The sequence below is a fragment of the Mustelus asterias genome, chromosome 24, assembly GCF_964213995.1.
Source record: "Mustelus asterias chromosome 24, sMusAst1.hap1.1, whole genome shotgun sequence".
Classification (NCBI taxonomy): Eukaryota; Metazoa; Chordata; class Chondrichthyes; order Carcharhiniformes; family Triakidae; genus Mustelus; species Mustelus asterias.
Window position 1 is genome coordinate 19,221,418 of NC_135824.1, and position 25,493 is coordinate 19,246,910.

Below are 25,493 nucleotides of genomic sequence, written 5' to 3' on the forward strand. Positions count from 1 at the left end.
GATGTGGGCATTGCTGGCTGGGCCAGCATTTATTGCCCATCCCTAATTGCCCATTTCAGAGGGCAGTTGAGAATCAACCATATTGCTGTAGGTCTGGAATCACACGTCGGCCAGAACCTGTGGATGTGGCGAATCTGGATTTCCAGAAGGCATTTGACAAGGTGCCGCACCAAAGACTGCTACATAAGATAAAGGTGCACGGTGTTACGGGTAATGTATTAGCGTGGATAGAGGGTTGGCTAACTAACAGAAAGCAAAGAGTGGGGTAAATGGATGTTTTTCTGGTTGGTGATCAGTGACTAGTGGTGTGCCTCAGGGATCAGTGTTGGGACTGCAATTGTTTACGATTTACATAGATGATTTGGAGTTGGGGACCAAGTGTAGTGTGTCAAAATTCACAGATGACACTAAGATAGGTGGCAGAGCAAAGTGTGCAGAAGACGCTGAAAGTCTGCAAAGGGATATAGATAGTCTAAGTGAGTGGGCGAGGGTCTGGCAGATGGAGTACAATGTTGGTAAATGTGAGGTCATCCATTTTGGTAGGAATAACAGCAAAATGGACTATTATTTAAATGGTAAAAAATTGCAGCATGCTGCTGTGCAGAGGGACCTGGGTGTCCTTGTGCAGGAATCTCAAGGAGTTGGTTTGCAGGTGCATCAGGTAATTAAGAAGGCAAATGCAATTTTGTCCTTTATTGCTAGAGGGATGGAGTTTAAAAACAGCGAGGTTATGTTGCAGCTGTATAAGATGCTGGTGAGGCCACACCTGGAGTACTGTGTACAGCTTTGGTCTCCTTACTTGAGAAAGGATATACTGACACTGGAGAGGTTGCAGAGGAGATTCAGTAGGTTGATTCCGGAGTTGAGAGGGTTGGCTTATGAGGAGAGACTGAATAGACTGGGACTATACTCATTGGAATTCAGAAGAATGAGGGGAGATCTTATAGAAACATATAAGATTATGAAGGGAATAGATAAGATAGAAGCAGGGAAGTTGTTTCCACTGGCGAGTGAAACTAGGACTACGGGGCATCGCCTCAAAATAAGGGGAAGCAGATTTAGGACTGAGTTGAGGAGGAACCTCTTCACACAAAGGGTTGTGAATCTGTGGAATTCCCGGCCCAGTGAAGCAGTTGAGGCTACCTCATTGAATGTTTTTAAGGCAAGGATAGATAAATTTTTGAACAGTAAAGGAATTAAGGGTTATGGTGAGCGGGCGGGTAAGTGGAGCTGAGTCCACAAAAAGATCAGCCATGATCTTGTTGAATGGTGGAACAGGCTCGAGGGGCCAGATGGCCTATTCCTGCTCCTAGTTCTTATGTTCTTATGTAGAACAGGTAAGATTTCCTGCCCTAAAGGACATTAGTGAACCAGGTGGGTTTTTACAACAATCGATAATGGTTCCATGGCCATTAAATTCCAGATTTTTTATAGAATTCAAATTTCACCATCTGCCGTGGTGGGATTCAAACCCGGGTCCCCAGAGCATTACCCTGGATCTCTGGATTACTAGTCCAGTGACAATGCCACTGCTTCCCCATACCAATGCACCACTGCCTCCCAAGGGGTGATGGTTAGAGCTTGCAGAATTCTTGTCAATTCTTATAAAGTGGTTTGCAGGGGAATTTTTTCCTGGTTTAGAATGAGCAACTTTTCATAGAATCATACAGTGCAGAAGGAGGCCATTTGGCCCATTGAGTCTGCACTGACCACAATCCCACCCAGACCCTATCCCGCTCACCCCATGTATTTACCCCAGCTAGTCCCGTCTGACACAAATGCACTGACAACAATTCCACCCAGGCCCTATCCTGTAACCTTAGTATTTACCTCACTAATCCCCCTGACACTAAGGGGCAACGTAACATGGCCAATCAACCTAACTCGCACATCTTTGGAGTGTGGGAGGAAACCGGAGCACCCGGAGGAAACCCACGCAGACACAGGGAGAACGTGCAAACTCCACATGGACAGTGACCCGAGGCCGGAATTGAACCCGGGTCCCTGGCGCTGTGAGACAGCAGTGCTAACCCACTGTGCCGCCCTTCAGAAAGATACCTCCAACAATGTTGGAGAAAGATACCTCCAACAATGGGCGGCACGGTAGCACAGTGGTTAGCACTGCTGCTTCACAGCTCCAGGGTCCTGGGTTCGATTCCCAGCTCGGGTCACTGTCTGTGTGGAGTTTGCACATTCTCCTCGTGTCTGCGTGGGTTTCCTCCGGGTGCTCCGGTTTCCTCCCACAGTCCAAAGATGTGCGGGTTAGGTTAATTGGCCAGGTTAAAAAAATTGCCCCTTAGAGTCCTGGGATGCGTAGGTTAGAGGGATTAGTGGGTAAAATATGTGGGTGTAGGGCCTGGGTGGGATTGTGGTCGGTGCAGACTCGATGGGCCGAATGGCCTCCTTCTGCACTGTAGGGTTTCTATGTTTCTATTTTCTATGTACCATTTCAGTGTGGTTTGCGCACACTCTTCATTGCAACTTCCAACTGAGGTTCATGTGCAATAAACTCAGGGAGTTCCACACTGCAGTTCCTCCAACTTGTACAGGAAGTTAACTTTCACCACACAGGCAGAACTTGCAATTTAACCCGAGTGTTTAATTTCTGGAGAAACTACGGGTATTAATTACTTGCGAGGGAGGATTCATTTCACTCCCACACTCTGAAAAGGCTCCCAATCTCTTCGACTGATCTCGACTCTAGTAGCTGAGCGACTGTAGTTACTTTGATACAAAGGTCACTTATTGTCCTTCATTGGCACGAGTTTTTCCGTTAGGAAGAATTTAAGAATCTCCACAGATAACTGCTCAGACCTTGATCAAATGCAGACTTACTGTTTTGCCGTTTCAAAGGTCCAACTGGAGTCCTCTAATCAGCTATTCTTTTGAGGAAACAGTTAAAACAAACTGAGGTGATGACAGCCATCCAGCTTTCTTCGAGCATAGGCGCTCATTATTGGAGTGTCAATGTGATTTGCCTCTTTCTGAGGATCAAAGGGAGTTTGCCATCCCAAAGATTTTCTGGAGCGTATCAAAGCATTCACATGATCATACTTTGGAGAGTGTCCAAGGGAATTCTCTTCAAAAGCAACAATCAAATGCATGAGGTTCAACAGGTCAAGGCAAAAACATTTGTTCTATTAGTAATGGCGTCAGAGGATGCTATAATATTGCTGCTCATGTCACCTCTCAGGTATTATTAGGTGCTGTCCCTGGCAGTTCAAAGACTTTGGACTAACCAAGGCCAGGCAAGTCAACTGATATCTGGATATGGATGAACTACAGTGCTCAATCATATTGACAGTTAAAAGAACGTATTTGACCCCTCCACCTTACTAGTGATTGGATCTAGCAAAGTAATGATGGAAAAGCAATGAAGGATCATGGCTAGTCTTTGCTCTTTCTAGGTGGTGTGTATTTCCGGCATTTTCTGTTCATATTTCAAGGGTCCATGTGTCAGCAGGTCAGACAGGCTGCAATCCTCACAACAGCGCAAACTATCTATTTGGAGTTTGCATTAAATCTGATCAAGCAGGTTGAGAGAAACCTTTTATCTCTTGATCAATGCAAAACAAAGTGAGTTGGATCAATTAATTCACTCACGCAGGCCATGTTTAAAGGGAGTTGTATTTTTAGTAGAACGCAGGGACAGTTTGGTGAGTATTTTCTTGGATATTAGCAAGCAACCTCTGGACATCCCCAATATCTTTCGGATTTAACCACTGGGTAAAGAGCCGTTTAATTAAATTGCCTTTCCAGCATCAAATCTCACCTCCATGATGGGGTTGGAGGCCAGAACCTTCTCCTCCACATTAGCCTCACTGGCAGAACCACTGACTGTCGCAAAGTATCGCATGGCATACTTAGCCGATACGGTCTTTCCAGCTCCAGACTCTCCGCTTACAATGATAGACTGATTCCGCTCATCCCTGAAACACAGATTATAAATTGTTGTACGCTCAGTAAGCAGTTAGCACAGCGCAAAAAAAAAACAAAGAGGCACAGAGATACCACAACCTTCGCTTCCTGCAGAAACATTAGCAACATCTTTAGACCAAAAAGTGGAAGAGAAACTTAGATAATGCTATTTTTGCTGCTGGGGTTAACCAGTGAGTCAAAGGAGACGAATATCAGTCGCTTGGTAGCACAGAACTCAAATGTTGCTAAAAAGAGACACGGGCCTCGGGTCACTGTCTGCGTGGAGTTTGCACGTTCTCCCTGTGTCTGCGTGAATTTCCTCTGGGTGCTCTGGTTTGTTCCCTCCCACGCTCCAAAGATGTGCGGGTTAGGTTGATTCGCCATTTACCCTTAGTGTCAGGGTGACCAGCAAGGTAAAGAGGTGAGGCTACAGGATTAGGGCATGAGTGGGATTGGTGACAGTGCAGGCTCGATGGGCCGAATGGCCTCCTTCTGCACTGTAGGGATTCTATTCTATGATTCTAAAGCATTTATTTTCATGCATTCATGAGGATAAATGCAAGAATGTCAAATTTCAAGCAACCACAACCACTTATACTACTGACTGGGAACAATATCAGTGGCTGTGAGGGCAGATGTTATTAAACTGGAAATGCTCCATACATTTTGTATTTTTTTTAAAAAAGAGTTATGCTTTTTCCCGAATCAAGATTGGAAATTCGATTTTTATTTTAAATTTCAAGTAGGCAGGCTTAAGGAGACCAGTTATGTATCGTATGGATCTTTTGAATCACTTTTCTAATGTGAGGGACATCCTTTTCAGGGTCCTAATCCCAGTTCTCCAGTACAGCAAAAAGCTCAAAACCAGTTGGGATCGCTAATCTTTGTACTGCATCTGTATCAAATTGATTAAGTGGCAAGTATGACAGAAATGTATACAAGGAGTGGGATTTTCCAGCCCTTCCCACTGGCGGGATCTTCCAGTCCCCTGCATTGGCAATGCTCCCCCTCCCCGCTGCTGATTCCCTGATGACAGGACAAGCGAACGACGCAAAATGCCAATGTCATCAATGGGACCAAAAGCTCCCACGGGCAGCCAATCATGGGCCACCTTCACTGCCGGAAAATACTGCCCAATGTCTTGTACCCCCATGAGCATCATTCCCCTCACCGACTACAACACACTACTCCCAAATCACTTGCATTTATAGAACACTTTTAATGTGTTCAAGCAAGGGGAGGCGATGGCCTAGTGATATCATCACTGGACTATTATTCCAGAAACTCAGCTAATGTTCTGGGGATGCGGGTTCGAATCCCACCACGGCAGATGGTGGAATTTGAATTCAATAAAAACTCTGGAATTAAGAATCTACTGATGACCATGAAACCATTGCCGATTATCGGAAAAACCCAACTGGTTCACTAATGTCCTTTAGGGAAGGAAATCTGCCGTCCTTACCTGGTCTGGCCTACATGTGACTCCAGAGCCACAGCAATGTGGTTGACTCTCAACTGCCCTCCAAGGGCAATTAGAGATGGGGAATAAATGCTGGCCCAGCCAGTGACGTTCACGTCAAATGAATGAACAAAAAAAAAAGTATTTCAAAGTGCTCGGCATTAGTAGAAGAGGTCGGAGAGTAGTCGACAGAAAGCACAGTAAGATTTTGATTAGAATTCAGTTTGCAAGAGAGGGAATTGGGAAGGGACTTCCAGAGGGTAGCCCTAAGGTAGCTGAAGTCTCTGCCATCAATGGGACATTGAAGAGGGTGGAGGGAAACTAGAACGTGAATCGCAACTCAAGGTCAAATAAAGTACCAATAAAGCCTTTGAATTCAGCCTGACTGACCGGCCGTGGAGAAGATGGAGTCGGGGCGCAGAGTGGAGGAAAACTTTAGCAGCTTCAATTTAACAAATGTTGGGAAGAGTCCTGGCTCATTCACAACATTATCACAGTGGACAAAGACAGCATGTTTCAATATCTTAGTGCTGAGGAAGGGGATGGCAGATAGAGCGGAATCTCGGGGGGGGGAGAGACACGACTTAATTTAGCAGGAGACAAAAATCAGTTTCCTAACGGCAGGGTGAAATTCCAGAATCAGGTTCTTGGGATTTCACAGACTGGTCCAAAGATGTGTAGGTTGGGTGGATTTGCCATGGTAAATGCACAGGGTTACAGAGATTGGGCAGATGGGAAGGCCTGGGGAGGATACTCTGTCGGGGAGTCAGTGCAGACCCAATGGGCTGAATGGTCTCACTCTGCACTACAGGGATTTTATCGGTTGAAGGCAGGTGGAGATTTCCGAGGAATAATGTTGGGAAGCCCTTTTGCCTGCATTAGGAAGTGCTCATTAAAAGATCACATCACTGGAATTAAGTTTCTCGCCAGTGAGAAATTAGAACATTTACTATATTTACTTACATGACTGCACAGAAGGTAGACTGAAACAGGACAGGACTTACTCAGTTAATGGTAGGGCACTGGGGAGAGTTACAGAACAAAGAGATCGAGGGGTACATGTTTATAGCTCCTTAAAAATGGAGTCACAGGTGGACAGAGTGGTGAAGAAGGCATTCGGCATGCTTGGTTTCATCGGTCAGAACATTGAATACAGGAGTTGGGCTGTCTTGTTGAAGTTGTACAAGGCATTGGTAAGGCCACACTTGGAATACTGTGTGCAATTCTGGTCACTATTATAGAAAGGATATTATTAAACTAGAAAGAGTGCAGAAAAGATTTACTAGAATGCTACCGGGACTTGATGGATTGAGTTATAAGGAGAGGCTGGATAGACTGGGACTTTTTTCTCTGGAGCTTTGAAGGCTGAGGGGTGACCTTATAGAGGTCTATAAAATAATGAGGGGCATAGATAAGGTAGATAGTCAATGTCTTTTCCCAAAGGCAGGGGAGTCTAAAACTAGAGGGCATAGGTTTAAGGTGAGAGGGAAGAGATACAAAAGTGTCCAGAGGGGCAGTTTTTTCACACAGAGGGTGGTGAGTGTCTGGAACAAGCTGCCAGAGGTAGTAATAGAGGCGGGTACAATTTTATCTTTTAAAAAGCATTTAGATAGTTACATGGGTACGATGGGTATAGAGGGATAGGGGCCAAATGCGGGCAATTGGGGTTAGCTTACGAGTTTTTTTAAAAAAAGGCGGCATGGACAAGTTGAGACGAAGGGCCTGTTTCCGTGCTGTAAACCTCTATGACTCTAAGTGGTGTGCATCTGGTGAGGTAGACCCTTGCCATAATTCTATAGTTGCAGCTTCTTTGGGAAGATTTTTTCATGAGATTTGGGCATTGTTGGCTGGGCCGGCATCTATTGCCCATCCCTGAGGACATTTAAGAGTAAAGAATGATTATAAATTAAGAGAGAGGAATGTGCAACAAGACCTGGGTGTCTTCATACACCAGTCATTGAAAGTAAGCACGCAGATGCAGCAGGCAATAAAGGTGGCAAAAAGTACATTGACCTTTATAGCGAGAGGATTTGTGTACAGAAGCAGGGATATCTTGTTGCAGTTATACAGGGCCCTGCTGAGACCACACCTCGAATATTGTGTGCAGTTCTGACCTCCTTATCTGAGGAAGGATGTTCTTGCAATAGAGGGAGTGCAGCAAAGGTTTACCAGACTGATCCCTGGGATGGCAGGACTGATGTATGAGGAGAGATTGAGTCAGTTAGGATTGTATTCACTGGAGTTCAGAAGAATGAGGGGGGAATCTCACAGAAGCCTATAAAATTCTAACAGGACTAGACAGGGTAGATGCAGGAAAGATGTTCCCGATGGTGGGAGTGTCCAGAACCAGGGGTCATTGTCTAAGGATATAGGGTAAACATTTTAGGGCTGAGATGAGGAGAAGGTTCTTCACCAAGAGAGCAGTAAGCCTGTGGAAATCACTACCACAGAAAGCAATTGAGGCCAAAACAAAAGTTTCCAAGAAAGAGTTAGATATAGCTCTTGGGGTGAAAGGGATCATAGGATATAGGGAAAGACAGGATCAGGCTATTGAGTTGGATGATCAGCCTTGATCATAATGAATGGTGGAGCAGAATCAAAGGACTTCTGCTCCTATTTTCTATGTTTCTAACCACATTGCTGTGGATCTGGAGTCACATGTTGGTCAGACCAGGTAAGAACGACAGATTTCCTTCCCGAAAGGACATTGATGAACCAGATGGGTTTTTACAACAATCGACAATGATTTCATGGTCATCATTAGACTTTTAAATGCAGATTTTTATTGAATTCAAATTTCACTATCTGCCACGGTGGGATTCGAACCTGGGTCCCCGGAGCATTTCCCTGGGTCTCTGGATTACTAGTCTAACACTGCACCACTGCCTCTCCGGCAACGCTAGCCTCTGCTCCAGACCCAGTGGTGGCAGCGCAAGTTGTGCGGAGGAAGATCAAGAAAGGGAGGAAGGGCTAGCCAGGAAGAGTGAGGCAGTGGCCAGGCAAAGGTGGAAGGGCGAGTGCAGGCTGTCCGGTTACCCTTCAAATATGGCACTCAGACCTTTGACCTGTCCCCACTCATCGACCGAACAGCGCAACATCACTCCCAATTCCACACCCACCACGGGACCTGGACTCCAGAATGGAAGATTCCAGACCCAGTATTTGCTGCCTTTCAATGTATTGGAAACATTTCGTCATATTTGGGTCTTGTGAGATTCTTTCAAAATCATCTGAGCATTGCTCTTTAACCATGGTGAAATTATTTCAACTCAAAACAGGACAACATTTTCAAGAACTGGATTAACCATATGGTCAGTCAGTTCCTTAGCAATTCCCCAAATACATCTAGAAATATCGATAAATGATTTGTGTAATAATGGCTCTTAGTCATATCCAGAAACAAAAATTATTTCCCAATTCAAAGGAGTTTGATATGAAACAGACCCTACACAGTATTACAACTGCAACTGTGCGAAATCTCGATGATTGCAATTGTGCCAAAAAGAATCCTTGAATAAAACGGATTTGGTTCCATCTTGTAGAAGTTTCCTTCTCTTTTGAAGAATTGTAATTTGATATTGATACGAGTAAATTCTCAAAGCAAAGACAACACACCAATGAAACACTATTCGGAAACGATTGCTTTGAAGATCCCATCAATCTCCCAGCTAACCCATGACAACCAAAATGGGCGGCACGGTAGCACAATGGTTAGCACTGCTGCCTCACAGCGCCAGGGACCCAGGTTCGATTCCTGCCTCGGGTGTCTGTCTGTGTTGAGTTGGCACATTCTCCCCATGTCTGCGTGGGTTTCCTCCGGATGCTCCCGTTTCCTCCCACAGTCCAAAGACGTGCAGGTTAGGTTGATTGGCCATGCTAAATTGCCCTTAATGTCGGGAGGATTGGCAGGGTAAATATGTGGAGTTACGGGGATAGGGCCTGGGTGGGATTGTTGTCGGTGCAGACTCGATGGGCCGAACAGCCTCCTTCTGCACTGTAGGGATTCTATGAAACCATATCTTGACCCCAATTGGCTTCACGATACCATCGACTGATGGTCTCAACAGAACAAGGCTCTGCTGTATCACAGGGTCACCAAGTGCAGCATGCTCCAATGCCCTGTGCACCCATGTGTTGCGTCAACATTGCTGAGTAGATGACAGACCAAGAGTCTCTCAGTTGAATATCCTCAGCAGTATCACTGCAGGATAAATACTGTGTCCTTACTGATAGAGCACTGCTCCATACTGACAGTGTTCAGAAAATGATGTTGTCTTTAAAATATGTATTTATTTACATAAAGGAACAGCCTACTTCGCATTTTTCCCACTGATAATTTAAATTCTCTTTTCACATTTCCACACTCGAGTCTGCTCTGTGAAGCATCAATTCCAATCCTTCGTTCCAGGCCACTCTGAAAGGGCTTTACAGGACTCGGCCGAGACCAACGAAAACCCAGCCCAAGAATAAACATACTTACACTTTTTTTTACTCGTTCATGGGATCCGGACATCACTGTCAAGGCTTAATGCCCTTCAACTGCAAGGCTCGGCCAGAGGGGATTTTTGAAGATACCCAGGTCCCTGGATTGCCAGCCCAGTGACAATACCACTGGGCCACTGCCTCCCCTTAAATGTACCAGCCAAGTGCCAGGCAATGCCCATCTCCAGCAAGAGAGAATCTAACCATTGCCCTTGACATTCAATGGCAATGCCATCACTCAATCCCCCACTATCAAAATCTGGGGTTACCTTTGACCAGAAGCTGAACTAGAATAGCCATATAAATGCTGTGGCTACAAGAGCAGGTCAGAGGCTAGGAATCTTGCGGGGAGTAGCTCACCACCTGACTTCCCAACGCCTGTCCATCATCTACAAGTCACAAGTCAGGAGTGCGATGGAATATTCTCCCCTTGCCTGGATGGGTGCAGCTCCAACAACACTCAAGAAACTCGACGCCATCCAGGATAAAGCAGCCCCGCTTGATTGGCACCCCATCCACATTCACCCCCTCCATCACCGACACACAGTGGTAGCAGTGTGCATCACCTAGAAGATGAAGTGCGGGAACTCACCAAGGTTCCTTAGGCAGCACCTTCCAAACCCACGACCACTACCATCTAGAAGGACAAGGGGGGCAGCAGGCACATGGGAATACCACCACCTGCAAGTTCCCCGCCATCTCACCATTCTAACTTGGATATAAATCGCTTTTCCTTCACTGTCTCTGTGTCAACATCCTAGAACTCCCTCCCTAACAGCACTGAGTGTGCCTACACCACATGGACTACAGCGGTTCAAGAAAGCTTACCATCACCTTTTCAAGGGCAATTAGAGATTGGCAATTAGGGATTTTTTTTCATTCATTCGTGGGACAGGAGCATCGGTGGCTGGCCAGCATTTATTGCCCATCCCTAGTTGCCCCTGTTCTGAGTGGCTTGCTCAGCCATTTCAGAGAACACACTGCTGTGGCTCTGGAGTCACATGTAGGCCAGACCAGGTAAGGACGGCAGATTTCCTTCCCTAAAGGACATTAGTGAACCAGATGGGTTTTTCTGACAATCGACAATGGTTTCACGGTCATCAGTGGATTCTTAATTCCAGATATTTTTCATTGAATTCAAATTCCACCATCTGCTGTGGCGGGATTCGAACCAGAACATTAGCTGAGTTTCTGGATTAATAGTCTAGTGACAATACCACGAGGCCATTGGCTCCACTTGAATCAGTCCTAAGAGATAGACGAGCACCAGCCGAAGGGAGAGCGTCGGGCCCATACCCGGCCATCGCTGGCAGTGGAAAGCCCGGGGGGGGGGGGGATACGCCGCGAGGAGTAGGCAGGCTGCTGCGGTGAGCCCGGAAGTCCAGGGCGCGGGCCCAGGTGGAGTCGCCCACCGCAGGTGCAGATCTTGATGGTAGTAGCAAAAAGATTAGGGATGGGCAACAAATGCTGGCCCAGCCACATCCCATGAATGAATTTTTAAAGATTGGGCATCATGGAGAAAAATACTTTTAGATTACATCAGGATTAAGCAGGTTAATATATTCTTGTATTTATTTAGTGAATTTGCCAATCAGGTAATCATAAGGCAAGGTATAGATGAATTCTCAACATTTAGTGAGGTATTAAAAATGTATGACAAGTATTTGAACCTCCAAGTTGTGGTGAGCACAGACCTTAGAAAGGTCTAGAACACCCGAATGAAGCTAGGGTAAGGGTAAGGGAGGCAATGCCCCATTAAAACACAGATGGGTGTAGAACATGTCAGCACAATGAAGTGAATGAGCTAAAGAGTTCAGTGCAGAGGAAAGGGGCTGAGAAACAGCCAAAAGCCTTAAGTATGGAACTTTTGGAAAATGCAGACGCAGTACCCAAAGTGCAACAGCAAGTGGCAGCCTAGAGTGAGCAGGTGGCTGTGAATGAAGGGAAGTTAAAACAACAAAACCGGCAAAGGGAAAATGAAACAACTCCACAGGGAAATGCTGATCTCGGAGCTGAATTCGAAGACTCGAAACGCAAGATTCAGACTGAGTGGGTACCTTTGAAAATGTACGATAAGCTGAAGTCTTCAATGAACCAAACTGTTCCAAGATCTGACTAAACATATTTCTGAGGTGCCACATAGGTACAAGGAGAAAACAAAAAAGGTTTAAATGTTGAGAAGAATACAAATGAGCAAAAACCTGAATCGTGTGCAGATTCAGCATTTAGCTCCAGGAAAGCACAAGAAAGAAAACAGCAATTCCATTGTTCATACGTTCATAGGATATAGGAGCAGAATTAGGCCATTTGGCCCATCGAGTCCGCTCCACCATTCGATCATAGCTCGTCAACATTAAGGGCATTTAAAGGGTCATTGGATAAACATATGGATGATATTGGAATAGTGTAGGTTAGATGAGCTTTAGATTGGTTTTACAGGTCGGCGCAACATTGAGGGCCGAAGGGCCTGTACTGCGCTGTAATGTTCTATATGCTCTTCATCCCCATTTTCCTGCCTTCTCCCCATAACCCTTCAACCCATTACCAATTAAAAATCTGGCTAACTCCTCCCTAAATTTACTCTCTGTCTCAGCATCCAACACACTTTGGGGTAGCGAATTCCACAGATTCACAACCCTTTGGGAGAAGCAGTTTCTCCTCAACTCTGTTTTAAATTTGCTACCCCTCGTCCTAGAATGCCCCACCAGCGGAAGCATCCGCTACATGTCTACTTTATCCATATCTTTTATAATCTTGTATACCCCAATTTGATCTCCCCTCATTCTTCCAAATTCCAGAGAGTATAGGCCCAAACTGTTCAATCTCACTTCATACAACAAACTCCTCAATGGAAACAATCGAGTGAACCTCCTCTGAACTGCCTCCAATGCCACTACATCTTTCCTCAAATAAGGGGACTAAAACTGTGCACAGTACTCCAGATGCGGCCTCACCAATGCCTTGTATAGTTGCAACAATACTTCCTTACCTTTATATTTTATTCCTTTAGCTATAAATGCCAACATTCCATTTGCTTTCTTTATTACCTGCTGTACCTGCATGCTAGTTTTCTGTGACTCATGAACGAGGACACCTAGATCCCTCTGTACCGGGCAAATCGAAGAGGGAGTTTGAAGAACTCAACATGTTGTACAGGCAGAAAATGTACTCGAAGAAACTGCTGCCTTGAAAGACTCAATGAAGAATCAATACATGCCCCTGAAAAATTATGAGACATTAAAAAAGGCACTGAATACTACCTTCATAAAAAGCTGTGTTGGAACTATCAGTAGCGAGAATGCTGTTTACTGAAGCGCAGAGTATGATGGCAAAAGCCGAACAAGAAAATAAACAGCTGACGAACATCTAATAGTCGTCATGTTCAAATGTGAAAGGAGTACATAGAGGAAGACTGCCTTGAATGGCAGAATGAAGAACAGCAGAACATAGTTAAGGAGACTGTTGAATTATGAGGAAACATGCGAAGAAAACAATTGTACTTCACAAAGAAAAAGGAAACATATTGAATGAGCTTCACACATTCCAAGGGTCCCTCAGTTTACAATTTGTTCCTCTGGAAAATTATTAAGAGAAGCAAAATGAATTTAATGGCACTCTGAAAGAACTGAAGAACCAGTTGGCAAAGACTCAGCAATGTTCAATATTCCTGGAGGAAGGCAAGAGGTACAAGAAAGAGATGGCAGGGCTGAAGAAATTGGATGTGAAGGCTGGGATCTGCCAGAAAATAGATCCCTTTCTCTTAAGTTCTGCTGCTTGAAAGTAGATCGTTCTCTGGAAAATGCTTTTTGCGAGTCAGAAGGCAGGTGTCTGTCTGGATCTCTGTTGAGAGGTGTCAAAAAGCTGGAAATCTAGCATCCACGTGAGCATATATGTTTGTAGTGCTAACTAGTTCTATGAGGATATTGCTTAAATTGAAACTATAGAGGTAGCTAGCTGTTATGAATTATAACTTGTCATGTTTAAGTGTTTAAATTGGTAAAAGTTATACTAAGTCTTTTTGTTACATTCTAACTGTGTTCTTAAATAAAGTTTGTTTCAATGAAAGCTTCCTTGTGGATTAATAGAATCATACCTGGAGTGAAATATCTTATGCTCACCATAATGCCAAAATCAAAAAAAGTTGGGGTGTTGGCTAACTTCATAACATACCTTGGAGTTTCTGATCTGGTCTCCAACACAGGTGAAGTTGTTAAGCTTGTACAAGGGTTCCACAGAAAATTCAAACAGAAAGAACTGAACTCACCAGAGTAGTTGCTGAGCTGAGTGAAAAGATTAATAACTTGAAAAGGAAGCAGAAAATATGAGAATAAAGAAATGTTTGACTAAAATTGTGAAGCAAGTGGAAATGAAGGTTCCATTGTATGGAATGTCAACGTTCCATGGCGGATCCCACGGAAGACAAAAACCAGAGTGAATGATCAGAGTGAACATTCTCTCGGGAAGGAATGGGATCTCTCTGGAAGGAGTGGGATAAGCTCATGGTATCCAATCAAAGGCGACGATGGTCAACAAAGAAAATTATAACACTAACCAGTGCAAGAAGTGAGGCAGATGTTGAAACTTGAGTCTTTGGAAACACCAAGTATGACAATTTCAACTCCAAAGCAATAAAGTTAGCCCAGAGCAACTGAGACTATCACTCCTCCCAGTGAAGAGAATGAGAGCTGGAAGAGTCATCAAGCCTCCAAATCACTTGAATTTGGAAAGTTAGAGACTTGGGAGTGGAGAAGGGTCAGCATGGAAGAATTATATTGTAAACATATTTGAATATGAACTTGGGGGAGGGGTGGGGGGCAGGTGTCATATTAAATATCGTAAACGTATTTGATTATGGACTTAGGGGGCGGTGTTTAAGACTGTTCAGGTTAGTAAGGGCTAATGTGTGTCTGGGGAGACAGTGCCGCCCACATAATGATGAAGAGAGGCACATGATGGTGGACTGCGCTTAATCTGAGAGAAGTTGACATGAAGAGAGCAGCCAGACAGGGCAATACTTAGAGATATGGATACAGTTGTATGTTAACAACAAACAGTTTATGTTCTACCACACCAGCCTCCAGACCTCTTACTGAGACACCAAACAACCTTTCAGCAATTACATTTAAATAAAGATGTCAGTAAGAGGGCTTTTCCACAATGACCATCTTTTTGCTGTGAAACTGTTGGGAGATAAATGGTCTTTTTAAAAGCCCCAGATCTCAACATTGTAGTAATTGAGTCCAAGGATTATACATCAACATAGCGATTAGCCCCAGTCTGTTGGTAGTATTACCCATGGCAACTAATAACCTCAGAATGAAATCTAATGTACTGCTGTTATCTACTAAACATGGGAACACTTGACCTAATTGGTTTTAACTCAATTCTCTAAACCTTGTCCATTGATTGAGTCGAATATAGCAGTAAACCATGTGAATACAGACTTGAAAATACTCAGCTTCCAACCTGCTTTACACTTTAGAGAGCGATCACTGAACAAAGTGCATGTCAGTGCCAGGCATCAAACAGTGAACTGGTGTCAGAAAGCTTTCACTAACAAAGACTCTACCTCCTGAAGTGTAAAATTGCTTGCTGCCTCTTGAAACTCTACCCAATTCACATGTGAAATGGGAGAAAAGGCAGCAATTATTAATACCAATGGTTGCATTTCCTTTTACAAATCTCTGCGCCCATACTCTGCTGATCATTTATCTGTAATAAAAACAGTTGCTGCAACATCGAGCCGCTGATGACTGCTTTTAATCATCAGCCTCACTTTGAAGGTCGCGGTGTTGTCAGAGATGCAGTGTACGTGAGTGTGTCAGTCTGTCTCCTTCCTGAAGCATAGAGCTGAAAGAAATCACCATTCAAGACTAAAGGGAAGCGTGCAGGAAGCTTGTTCATACAAAGAAATCTCTCTGAATCTTGTACATTTTGCTTTAAGTGGTGAGTAATGCTAGGATTACTGCAGAACGCAAAATGGTACTGGTATCTAAAGAACCTAACTCTGTGTGTGTGTGTGTTTGTGTGTGTCTCTCTCTGTCTTGGTGTCTGTGTATGTCTCTCCCTGTTGCTCGCTCTTCTTGTCTCTCACTCGCTCTCAGTGTGTGTGTGTCTGTGTGTCTGTCTGTCTTTCGTCTCTCCCACTCTCTCTCTCTCACTATCTCTCTCTCACCATCTCTGTCTTTGTGTGTGCGCAACCACCTTACAAACAGGGCTCAATGTCAGTGCAGGCAAGGAAGGCTGAATGGCCGCCTCCTGTGCTGACATATATATGCAGGTCCGTGCGAATACTCCCAGGACAGGAACCTGTATGCATTCAGTCTTTCAGCACTTTCTTATCCAAGGCTTGTCTGGCCCGCCCTGTACACTTGGCTTTCAAAGCAAGCCAAAAGATATTGGGACTACAATTTGGCTGGATTTTCCCAGGAATTTTGTTCCAACAGAGATTAACTTCCCGACGCGATGAAATCCAAACCAAACAGGTTTGAAACAATTTGTTGCCGGATATTTGAAAGCCTTTCCTGGTGCATTACAGAGAAGGGGATAGGTGAAAAACAGCACTAAATATTGGAGCAAGTGACTTGCTGATTCACACAGAAGGTAACAAGGCCAACTGATGGTTTCCAAAATTGCCTACTCTAGCAGTTTCTCCTTCTGGACAACGTTATATTTCAACGAATAATTAGTCCATCAATTCATGGATTTACTACACTATAACAGGCTTTACATTGGACAAGTGACTCAAAACAACAGAGACAGTGATGAGCTACAAAGGCCCTTGTGCCTGAAGTCTGACTAATGAGAAAGGAAAATGATAAATGTGACCTTTACAGCCTTGAAAGGAAACATAAGAACATAAGAAATAGGAGCAGGAGTAGGCCATCTAGCCCCTCGAGCCTGCCCCGCCATTCAATAAGATCATGGCTGATCTGAAGTGGATCAGTTCCACTTACCCGCCTGATCCCTATAACCCCTAATTCCCTTACCGATCAGGAATCCATCTATCCGTGATTTAAACATATTCAACGAGGTAGCCTCCACCACTTCAGTGGGCAGAGAATTCCAGAGATTCACCACCCTCTGAGAGAAGAAGTTCCTCCTCAACTCTGTCCTAAACTGAACCCCTTTATTTTGAGGCTGTGCCCTCTAGTTCTAGCTTCCTTTCTAAGTGGAAAGAATCTCTCCATCTCTACCCTATCGAGCCCCTTCATTATCTTATAGGTCTCTATAAGATCCCCGCTCAGCCTTCTAAATTCCAACATGTTGGAGTAAAAGTAAATGTTGGAGATATCGAAGATTGTTAACGACACAGATGATGAAAATTCTGAAAATTGAAGCAAGTTGTGTGAATCGGACAGGGGAAATTGAGCTGTTAGGAACCAGATCAGAAACTCCAAGGTATATTATGAAGTTAGCATAGAGCCCCAGCTGTTTTTGATTTTGGCATTAGTGACAGCACAAGGTGTTTCACTCCAGGTATGATTCTATTGACCCACTAGGAAGCTTTTATTAAAACAAACTTTATTTAACAACACAGTTAAAATATAACAAAAGAATTAGCATAACTTTTACCAATTGAAATACTTAAATGTGACAATTGTGACAATTAACTACCAGCTATTTCTATTAGCTCCAATTTAAGCAAACCCTCATACACATAGAACCCTCTTCAGAATCAGTTAGCAAAATACACAGACTTATGTGAATTCCCACTCCTCCAGCCTTGTAGCCCCTATGGACAGAGAGGTGAAGATGCTCTAACTTGAGTTACTGAGAACTTTTCTTTCTCCTGCTCAGTGTACCATTTCCCTTGATAGAGGCCAAGAGACTGATGGAGGGAAATCCTTCATTAAGATTGAATGGAATAGGCACATCTAATTGTTCCCGATGAAGGCAAGAATGGAGGTATCGACAGATGGGATGATGTAAGGGAGAATGTTACAGAGGTGGAAATAGGAAGCCTTAGTGATGGCACAGATAAATGATCGGAAGCTCAGCTCCAGGTATGTTTTGATGCCAAGGACACCCAACTCCGTATCTTTCTTTTACAACAATTCACAAGCATGCTAGTTTCCATTTAGCTAGAAAGAAAGACCCAGCCTCCACTCTTTTCTGGGGAAGAGAATTCCACAGACTAACATCCCTCAGAGATAAAAATTCTCCCAATCTCCGTCTGGAAAGGGAGACCTCTTATTCTTAAACCATGTTCCCTTAGATCTAGTCTCTCCCATGAGGGGGAATATCCTCTCAGAATCCACTCTATCATGATTCCTCAGGATCTTGTGCGTGTCATTAAGACCGTCTCTCATTCTCCTAAACCCCAATGGGTATAGGCCCAACCTGTTCAGCCCTCTTTACAAGATATACCTTCTTTCTAGGTATAAGCCGAGTGAACCTCCTCTGAATTATTCCTAACATAACTGTATACTTTTTCAAACAAGGAGACCAAAACTGGACACCCCATAGCCCAGGTGTGGTCTCACCTGTACAGCTACAATAAAACATCCCAAATTTTATATTCCATCCCCCTTGCAATAAATGCCAATATGCCATTTGCCTTCTTAATCACTTCATGCCTAACTATTTGTGATACATGTACCAGGACACACTGATACCAGCTGAAGTGACCTTCTGAAGAAAGGTCATAAATCGACAGATTAGTTTTCTGTTCTTATTTCAGATTTCCAGAATCCGCACTTATTTTGCTTTTGGAACAGCTAAACCTCAACTGTTTAAACACTTTCAGTAAAAGCATAACAGCTCCTTTCAAACAGAGATATTTATCTTCACAAATTTCGATTTCATTTCCCACAGTCTAGCTGGGTAAATGGTTAAAAATCAGTAGCATTGCTGCTACCATAAATTAAGAATAAGCCAACAGCAATCTATTTAAGTCACAAGTCCAACCCAACAGGTTTATGTACAATAGGTTAAAAATTTTGAAAATTTAATTATTTTCAGTAGTTCATTACATACTGGGTAATGAGATTCAAATGATTCATAATACGATGATGTAAATGTGTTACGCAAGAGATCAAGAGGCCTCTGTCTTCCAAATATAGAGCTGAGTGCAAGTCAACATAGGTTGATGGAACTAAATGGAAAAAAATGGAATGGTGATCTGGACTTTTTTTTTTAAAAAGAAAGTGTGTGTACAATACATGGTTCATGTTAATGAGGCAATATTGAGTGAGAGTGCGTTCATGTGCAAGTGCAGGGCGTACACAGCCAGTGATGCATCCAGAAGTCACTGTGCCATTGTCCACAGCAGTTGGACATCTGCCCTTCTCCTCAGATGTAACTACAGAAGTTGACGAGACGTTTAAAAGAATTATTAGATTTTTCGTTCACTTAAAGACTGTTATAAATAAATGTTCTTGGACTTGTTATAATTTATTTCCATTCCATAATTCAGCACTCGAGACTTTCAGAAGCAAAATAATCATTTCATTCATGACGTAACCCACACATTTTTGGAAGCCATAAAAATGGTGCGTTCTCAAGAGTCTTAAACACCGTCAGAGCACAATGCTAAATATATTAAATGATGCAGCAGTGAAGCAACTAATCCACTACAAAAATCGCACACTGTTTTAATGGGACACGGGACTGAATGAGCAAATGCACAGACCTGGCCATTTGCTTGTACGCCTCCTCAGCCACAGCAAAGATATGAGGGTCCATGTCTCCCATGTTTTGCCCACTGTAGGCATTGATGATGTCTTCTCCATAGATAGGTAACTGTTCGTAAGGATTGATGGCCACCAGAACAATACCTGGGCAATAGAAAACAATCATAAGTACAGTGCCACGTCAAATACAACAAGAGTTTAAATCCTGCTGTCACTATTTTCAGTTGCTACTCATGTTTCTCTCAATGCCACCAATGCATGCAATTGGTCCATCATAGAAAACTCTAACCTCGGAATAACATAGGCTACATGTTACAGATCCATTGATGCTCAGGGAAAATGGTCCCTATTTTCAGGAGGACTAAGGAAAAGTAAACTCAATTTAATTTTTTGTGTCTTGTTACAAGTCTGGCTGGCATTACCTCAGAGTAATATCAAGCATGAAGAATCAAGCTCAAATGTCAAATTAAAACTTCAATTTTTATTTCAATACATATGCACACATTCTACCAGGCTAGAGCATCAGAACTGCATTGTGGAGCCACTGATCCCTATTCAGTAGCACAGTGGGAATTAGCAATGCACATCATTAGAGCTAAGGCTTTTCAATCATAGTCAATGCTACAAACAAATTGCCCTTACTTACATTTCAAAACCTTGTCAGCAATCTATCAACACAAACGATCTACTTCCTAAACTCTCTCGCCTCCTCCAAGTCACTCTTTAAAACCTACCTCTTTAATCTGATCAGCTGCTCAATATCACTTTATTGGGCTCACTGTCAAAACTTGTCTGATAATCCACCTACGAGGCTCTTTGCAACATTTTACTACGGTACAAGTAAAATGTAGTACCGTATTTACCAATCAAAGTCATTGTTGTCCATACAGCTTCATAGGGAAGCAATTCCTTCTATAATAAAGCATGATTTCCGAGTGCAATAGCAAGAGCCTTATGACAAGGTGCAGTGCAGTGGTATGGTCACTGGACTAGAAATCCAGAGACCCAGGTTATTACTCTGTGGACCCAAGTTCAAATCCCGCCACAGCAGATGGTGAAATTTGATTTCACTCAATAATCTGAAATAAAGAGTTCAATGATGACAATGAAACCATTTTCAATTGTCATAAAAACACATCTGGTTCACGAAGGTCCTTTGGGGAAGGAAATCTGCTTGGTCTGGCTACGTGACTCCAAATCCATAGCAATGTGGTTGATTCTTAAATGCTCTCAGGGATGGTTAATGCCCAGCCAGTGACACACACATCCCATGAATGAATAAAACATTTTACACATTCCCTTCAGCTTTCCCCAACTTCTATTAACATCGGTGCAAGGCACAAAGAGTGAAGTTAGAATTTATTTTTTGGGCACAGGATTATTCGAACATGTCACACGCCTTTTGAAACAGAGATGGATTAAAAAGCTGCATTAGCATACAGAGGGATCTAGGCATACAGGTCCACAGTTCCCTGAAAGTGGCAACACAAGTGGATAAGGTGGTCAAGAAGGCATAGGGCATGCTTGCCTTCATCAGTCAGGGCATAGAGTATAAAAATTGGCAAGTCATGTTGCAGCTGTATAGAAGTTAGGCCACATTTGCAATACTGCGTACTGCTCTGGTTGCCACACTACCAGAAAGACGTGGAGGCTTTGGAGAGGGTACAGCAAAGATTTACCAGGATCTTGCCTGGTTTGGAGGGTATTAGCTATGAGGAGAGATTGGACAAGCTTGGTTTGTTTTCACTTGAACATTAGAGGCTGAGGGGTGACCTGATAGAAGTCTACAAAATTATGAGAGGCATGGATAGAATAGATAATCAGTCTTTCTCAGGGTAGAAATGTCAATTACTAGGGGACATAGGTTTAAGGTAAAAGGGGGAAAATTTAAAGGAGACATGACAGGCAAGTTTTTTTTTACAGAGAGGGTGCTAAGTGCCTGGAATGCACTGCAAAGGTGGTAGAAGCAAATAAAATAGCAACCTTTAAGAATCATCTTGACGGATATGTTGTGATGTTAGTGCATCTTTAAGAAACTTTTTTAAAATCATGTTCTCTGCAGTTTGTAAGCAGGTTTCTTTTAATTGTTGCTGAGCTGTCTACTTAAAGTCCTTTTATTGCTGCTACAATGGTTTAAATGGGGTTTTGTTTATTTTTACTCTGGGCTTCAGGCAGTGTCTGGGATTTTACGACCTTTTGCATTGTTAGGGGGAGGGTTGATTGACAGGTCAGGTGACAGCAGTTCTTTCACTTTCAGTTTTGGGCTCCTGTTTTTTCAGAAGGTGTTTGGGCATCAGACTGAAAAGCAGTGTTTCTCCCTCTCTCCCCGGTATTGTAATTTCTGCTGGCTAGCTCGAAGCAGGTCTTCTTGCCTTCCTGGGGAGATAATGTTGTCTCTTGCAGTGGTTTGCTGGCCGAAAGCTGGAGGCCAGTAGTGGCATTATCTCTACCTCAAGGGCTACTGAAAGTTACAAGGCTAGAAAGTCAGCTTTTCAATTCTCCAACCAAAGGACTCAGTACCAGCATCACATGGGCATTCATATTTTCTGTGCTAAACCTGTGGCAAGGGTATATTTTAAGACTTTTATTTAGTTGGAACATTTCATATATTTGTCGAGGGTTATACAATATTATGTTTGGTTTTTTTTCTTGTTTGTAATTGGTAAAAGTTATTGCTATATATTAACTTATTCTGAAATAAACTTTGTTTGATAAAAGCTCTCTAGTGGGTCATTTGAATCATACCTGAAGTGAAAGATCGCGGCTGGAATCTTACCGGCACCGGGGCGGGCAAAGCTGAGTGAACAGAATTCTCCGTTGGCCTTGGGCAGGATTTACGAGTCTCGCCTGAGCGAGGTCATAAAATACCGGCACTCGCGTTTAGCCAAATTCAAATTGCAAAACGTATGATCCAGGTGGACTTCATAAAACACTTTGGAGTTTTTGACCTGGATTATAACAATGTGAATAGGCAGGGAATAGAGGGATATGGACCACGTAGAGGCAAACGGTCTTTAGCTTAGAAAGGTGCCGTGTATCAGCACGGGCTTGGTGGGCCGAAGGGCCTGTTCCTGAGCAGTACTGTTCTTAGTTATTTGAAACTCTTAAAAGGGCACAGAGGAAAAAGCAGAGAAACGGGCGGTAACCCCAACAGCTACACAATATTAGCACAAGCATGATGGGCCAGATCCATGGTATGATTTCTACGGTTCTAAGTGACTCATCAATGTTTTATTGCCAGCAGCTTCATTAAGATTGGGAGTTGATGTTGGTTTTGGTCTATAACAGAGGGAAGTGCCACTCCCTTTTGTTCTGTTGACCCTAAACAGATTAAGGTTATGCTTGCCTTGGGTGCAAGAGTGATAGGACATTCCCAGGAAAACAACTGCTGCAACATGATCCTTACTTTAGAAAAACAACCAAACGTCTGTCAAAATAAATCAATGTGCCACGGTCAGATAAATTGTGCACTAGTTATGAAGCAATTAGCTGCACACCCAGCTGGAGGTGAATGTGTGGAATAAAACAGGGAAAAAGGAACATTCTAAAATCAGAATAAATATTGACGTTCAAATTGGAATCACTGATCTAATCATTCCCTCTCAGCAACAGAAGGGATTGTGATTATAAACTTCCCACTGAATGATGACAGATAGGTGGATTCAATAGGTTCCTTTACAGCTGCAGTTAGTGGAATCCACAGTGGTTAGCACTGCTGCCTCACAATGCCAGGAACCCGGGTTCAATTCTGGCCTTGGGTGACCGTGTGGAGTTTACACATTCTCCCCGTGTCTGCCTGGGTTTCCTCCAGTTTCCTCCCACAGTACAAAGATGTGCAGGTTAGGTGGATTGGCCATGCTAAGTCGCCCCTTAGTGTCCCAAGGTGTGTAGGTTAGAGGGATTAGCGGGGTAAATGTGTGAGGTTACTGGGATGGGCCAAGACGCTCTCTGGGAGAGTCGGTGCAGATTCGATGGGCCGAATTGCCTCCTCCTGCACTGCAGGGATTCTATGATGTTGGCTGCAGCAAAATGATTTGCTGAAAGTCAGTTGCAATTCTGTCTGAAGTATTGACTTTGCAGATTGCCAAATGCAAGGGGAACTGTGATCAACACCAGGGCTTTCTCAAATAAATATCACGTCCCGAAAGCAATGTACTTGATCGCCAAAGTGAGAAGTTACACAATAGACCGAATGAGATTTCAGAGCAGCTCAACCATCTGTGATTAAAGCACAAGAGACAACAATTTCCCCATTGTCATCGAGAGTGGATTCAGCGGGATTCCTTTAGAGTCAAATGAAAGGAAAATAGTGCAGCTGCCACTGAAGTTCCTGGGTGGTTGGCATTATGGCTGGGCAATACGCACCTGGCAGTGCCAACACGGCAGTGCCAACTGGCACGCTGACACTGCCAGGTGAGCACAATCAGGCAGGGCATTGGGGTAGTGCCATGGGGTGGGCCTGAAGGGGTCATGGGGGATGATGAGGGTACAGGGAGCCCCCTCTGGAAGGGGAGGGGGGAGGGGATCATGCCGGGGATGTGATTATGCTTGGGTTTCTTGCGGGAGGGGGGGGGGGGGCCCATGCAGGATGGGGTCATGAAGAGGGGGCCCATTGCGAGGGCCCCGTCGTTGGGGATCCATCCCTTCAACGTGGGGAGAGGGGGATGAGTCCCGGATGTCCCTGGGGGACGGAGGGGGAGGGGGTTCTTCAGTTTCACTCTGAGATCGGGACGCCCTTTTAGATCGGTACTCGATCTCGGAGAGGCTGGGCCTGCTGGCGTGTTTAGGCCCTACCCCTCTCAAAACCAGGGCAAAACTCACTGCTTCCCGAAAAATGACTTCCGTGTGGGAATGTTGTGACCCGATTCCCGCCAGACATGGTTTCCTCACCCAATCCAACGGTAATTTTTGGGGATAATTCTGGCCTATATTTTCGTATCTAAATGCTCCTGCTGCAGAAACCCTGTGGAAGGATCGTTTAGATCCACAGCCTCAACACCTGTTTCTCTTCCCACAGATACTGCCAGGCCTGTTGGGTAACGAGCAGCCTACACAGCGGAGATTGGAATCAAAACCTGAATATTCAGCAGGAGTTTGCACAGGGGTAATGAGTGAAAATCGATTTATTCCACGTGTCAGAATGGATACAAACACTGACCATACACACAGTGGGACTGGATAGAGTTCTTTGGGAATCTTTACAATGGAAATGCAGTGATCGAGTTGCAGAGGCCAGCAGCAAGTGGCTGACTAGTCCACCCCAGCAGTGCGATTATTGGAACTCTCTCCTTAGTTTTAAGCTAAGTCATTAGTGAGGCCACTTCATAGCAACATACATTCCGCAGTTAAATTAAGATTTTTGAGGAAAGAGTGTTTCGACAAGGAATATCGACCCATTCCTATTGCTACACTGACAAAAAAAATGTAACTTATGACAAATGGCAGCAGAAGTCCAGAGTAACCTTTTCAAAAGGGTCCTGTGTCCAACTGACGTGGGTGGCACAGTGGTCAGCACTGCTGCCTCACAGCGTCAGGAACCCAGATTTGATTCCCGGCTTGGGTCACTGTCTGCGTGGAGTTTGCACGTTCTCCCCGTGTCTGCATGGGTTTCCTCTGGGTGCTCCGGTTTCCTCCCATAGTCCAAAAGACATGCTGGTTAGGTGCATTGGCCATGCTAAATTCTCCCTCAGTGTACCCGAACAGGCGCCGGAGTGTGGCGACTAGGGGATTTTCACAGTAACTTCATTGCAGTGTTAATGTCAGCCTACTTATGACACTAATAAATAAACTTTAAACTTCTGATTATATTGCCTCATATTACCTTCTACCAAAGTTCGATCTTCCTATGACGGTAAAGCGAAATCACGCGATATTTACATCAACAGAACCACAAATATATGCAATCGGTTTACCGCTTCCAGGAGAGAAAACAACAGCTTTGCTTCGACCATAGCAGGGCACAATATCAGTGCCAGTAAGTGGGCATTGCCTGATTACCC

General features: G+C 44.0%; 1 protein-coding gene across 2 annotated transcripts in view; it reads right to left on the bottom strand.

Annotated features, from left to right (window-relative positions):
- Positions 1–25,493, bottom strand: part of myo5aa (myosin VAa) — a 238,552-nt gene that overhangs the window by 130,747 nt on the left and 82,312 nt on the right. For both annotated transcript variants that reach the window (XM_078241369.1, XM_078241368.1), the window contains exons 5-6: positions 19,494–19,638; positions 3,773–3,929 (exon numbers count right to left, since the gene is read on the bottom strand). In XM_078241369.1, coding sequence (XP_078097495.1) covers positions 3,773–3,929; positions 19,494–19,638 — 302 coding nt within the window. The remainder of the gene's footprint in view (positions 1–3,772; positions 3,930–19,493; positions 19,639–25,493) is intronic.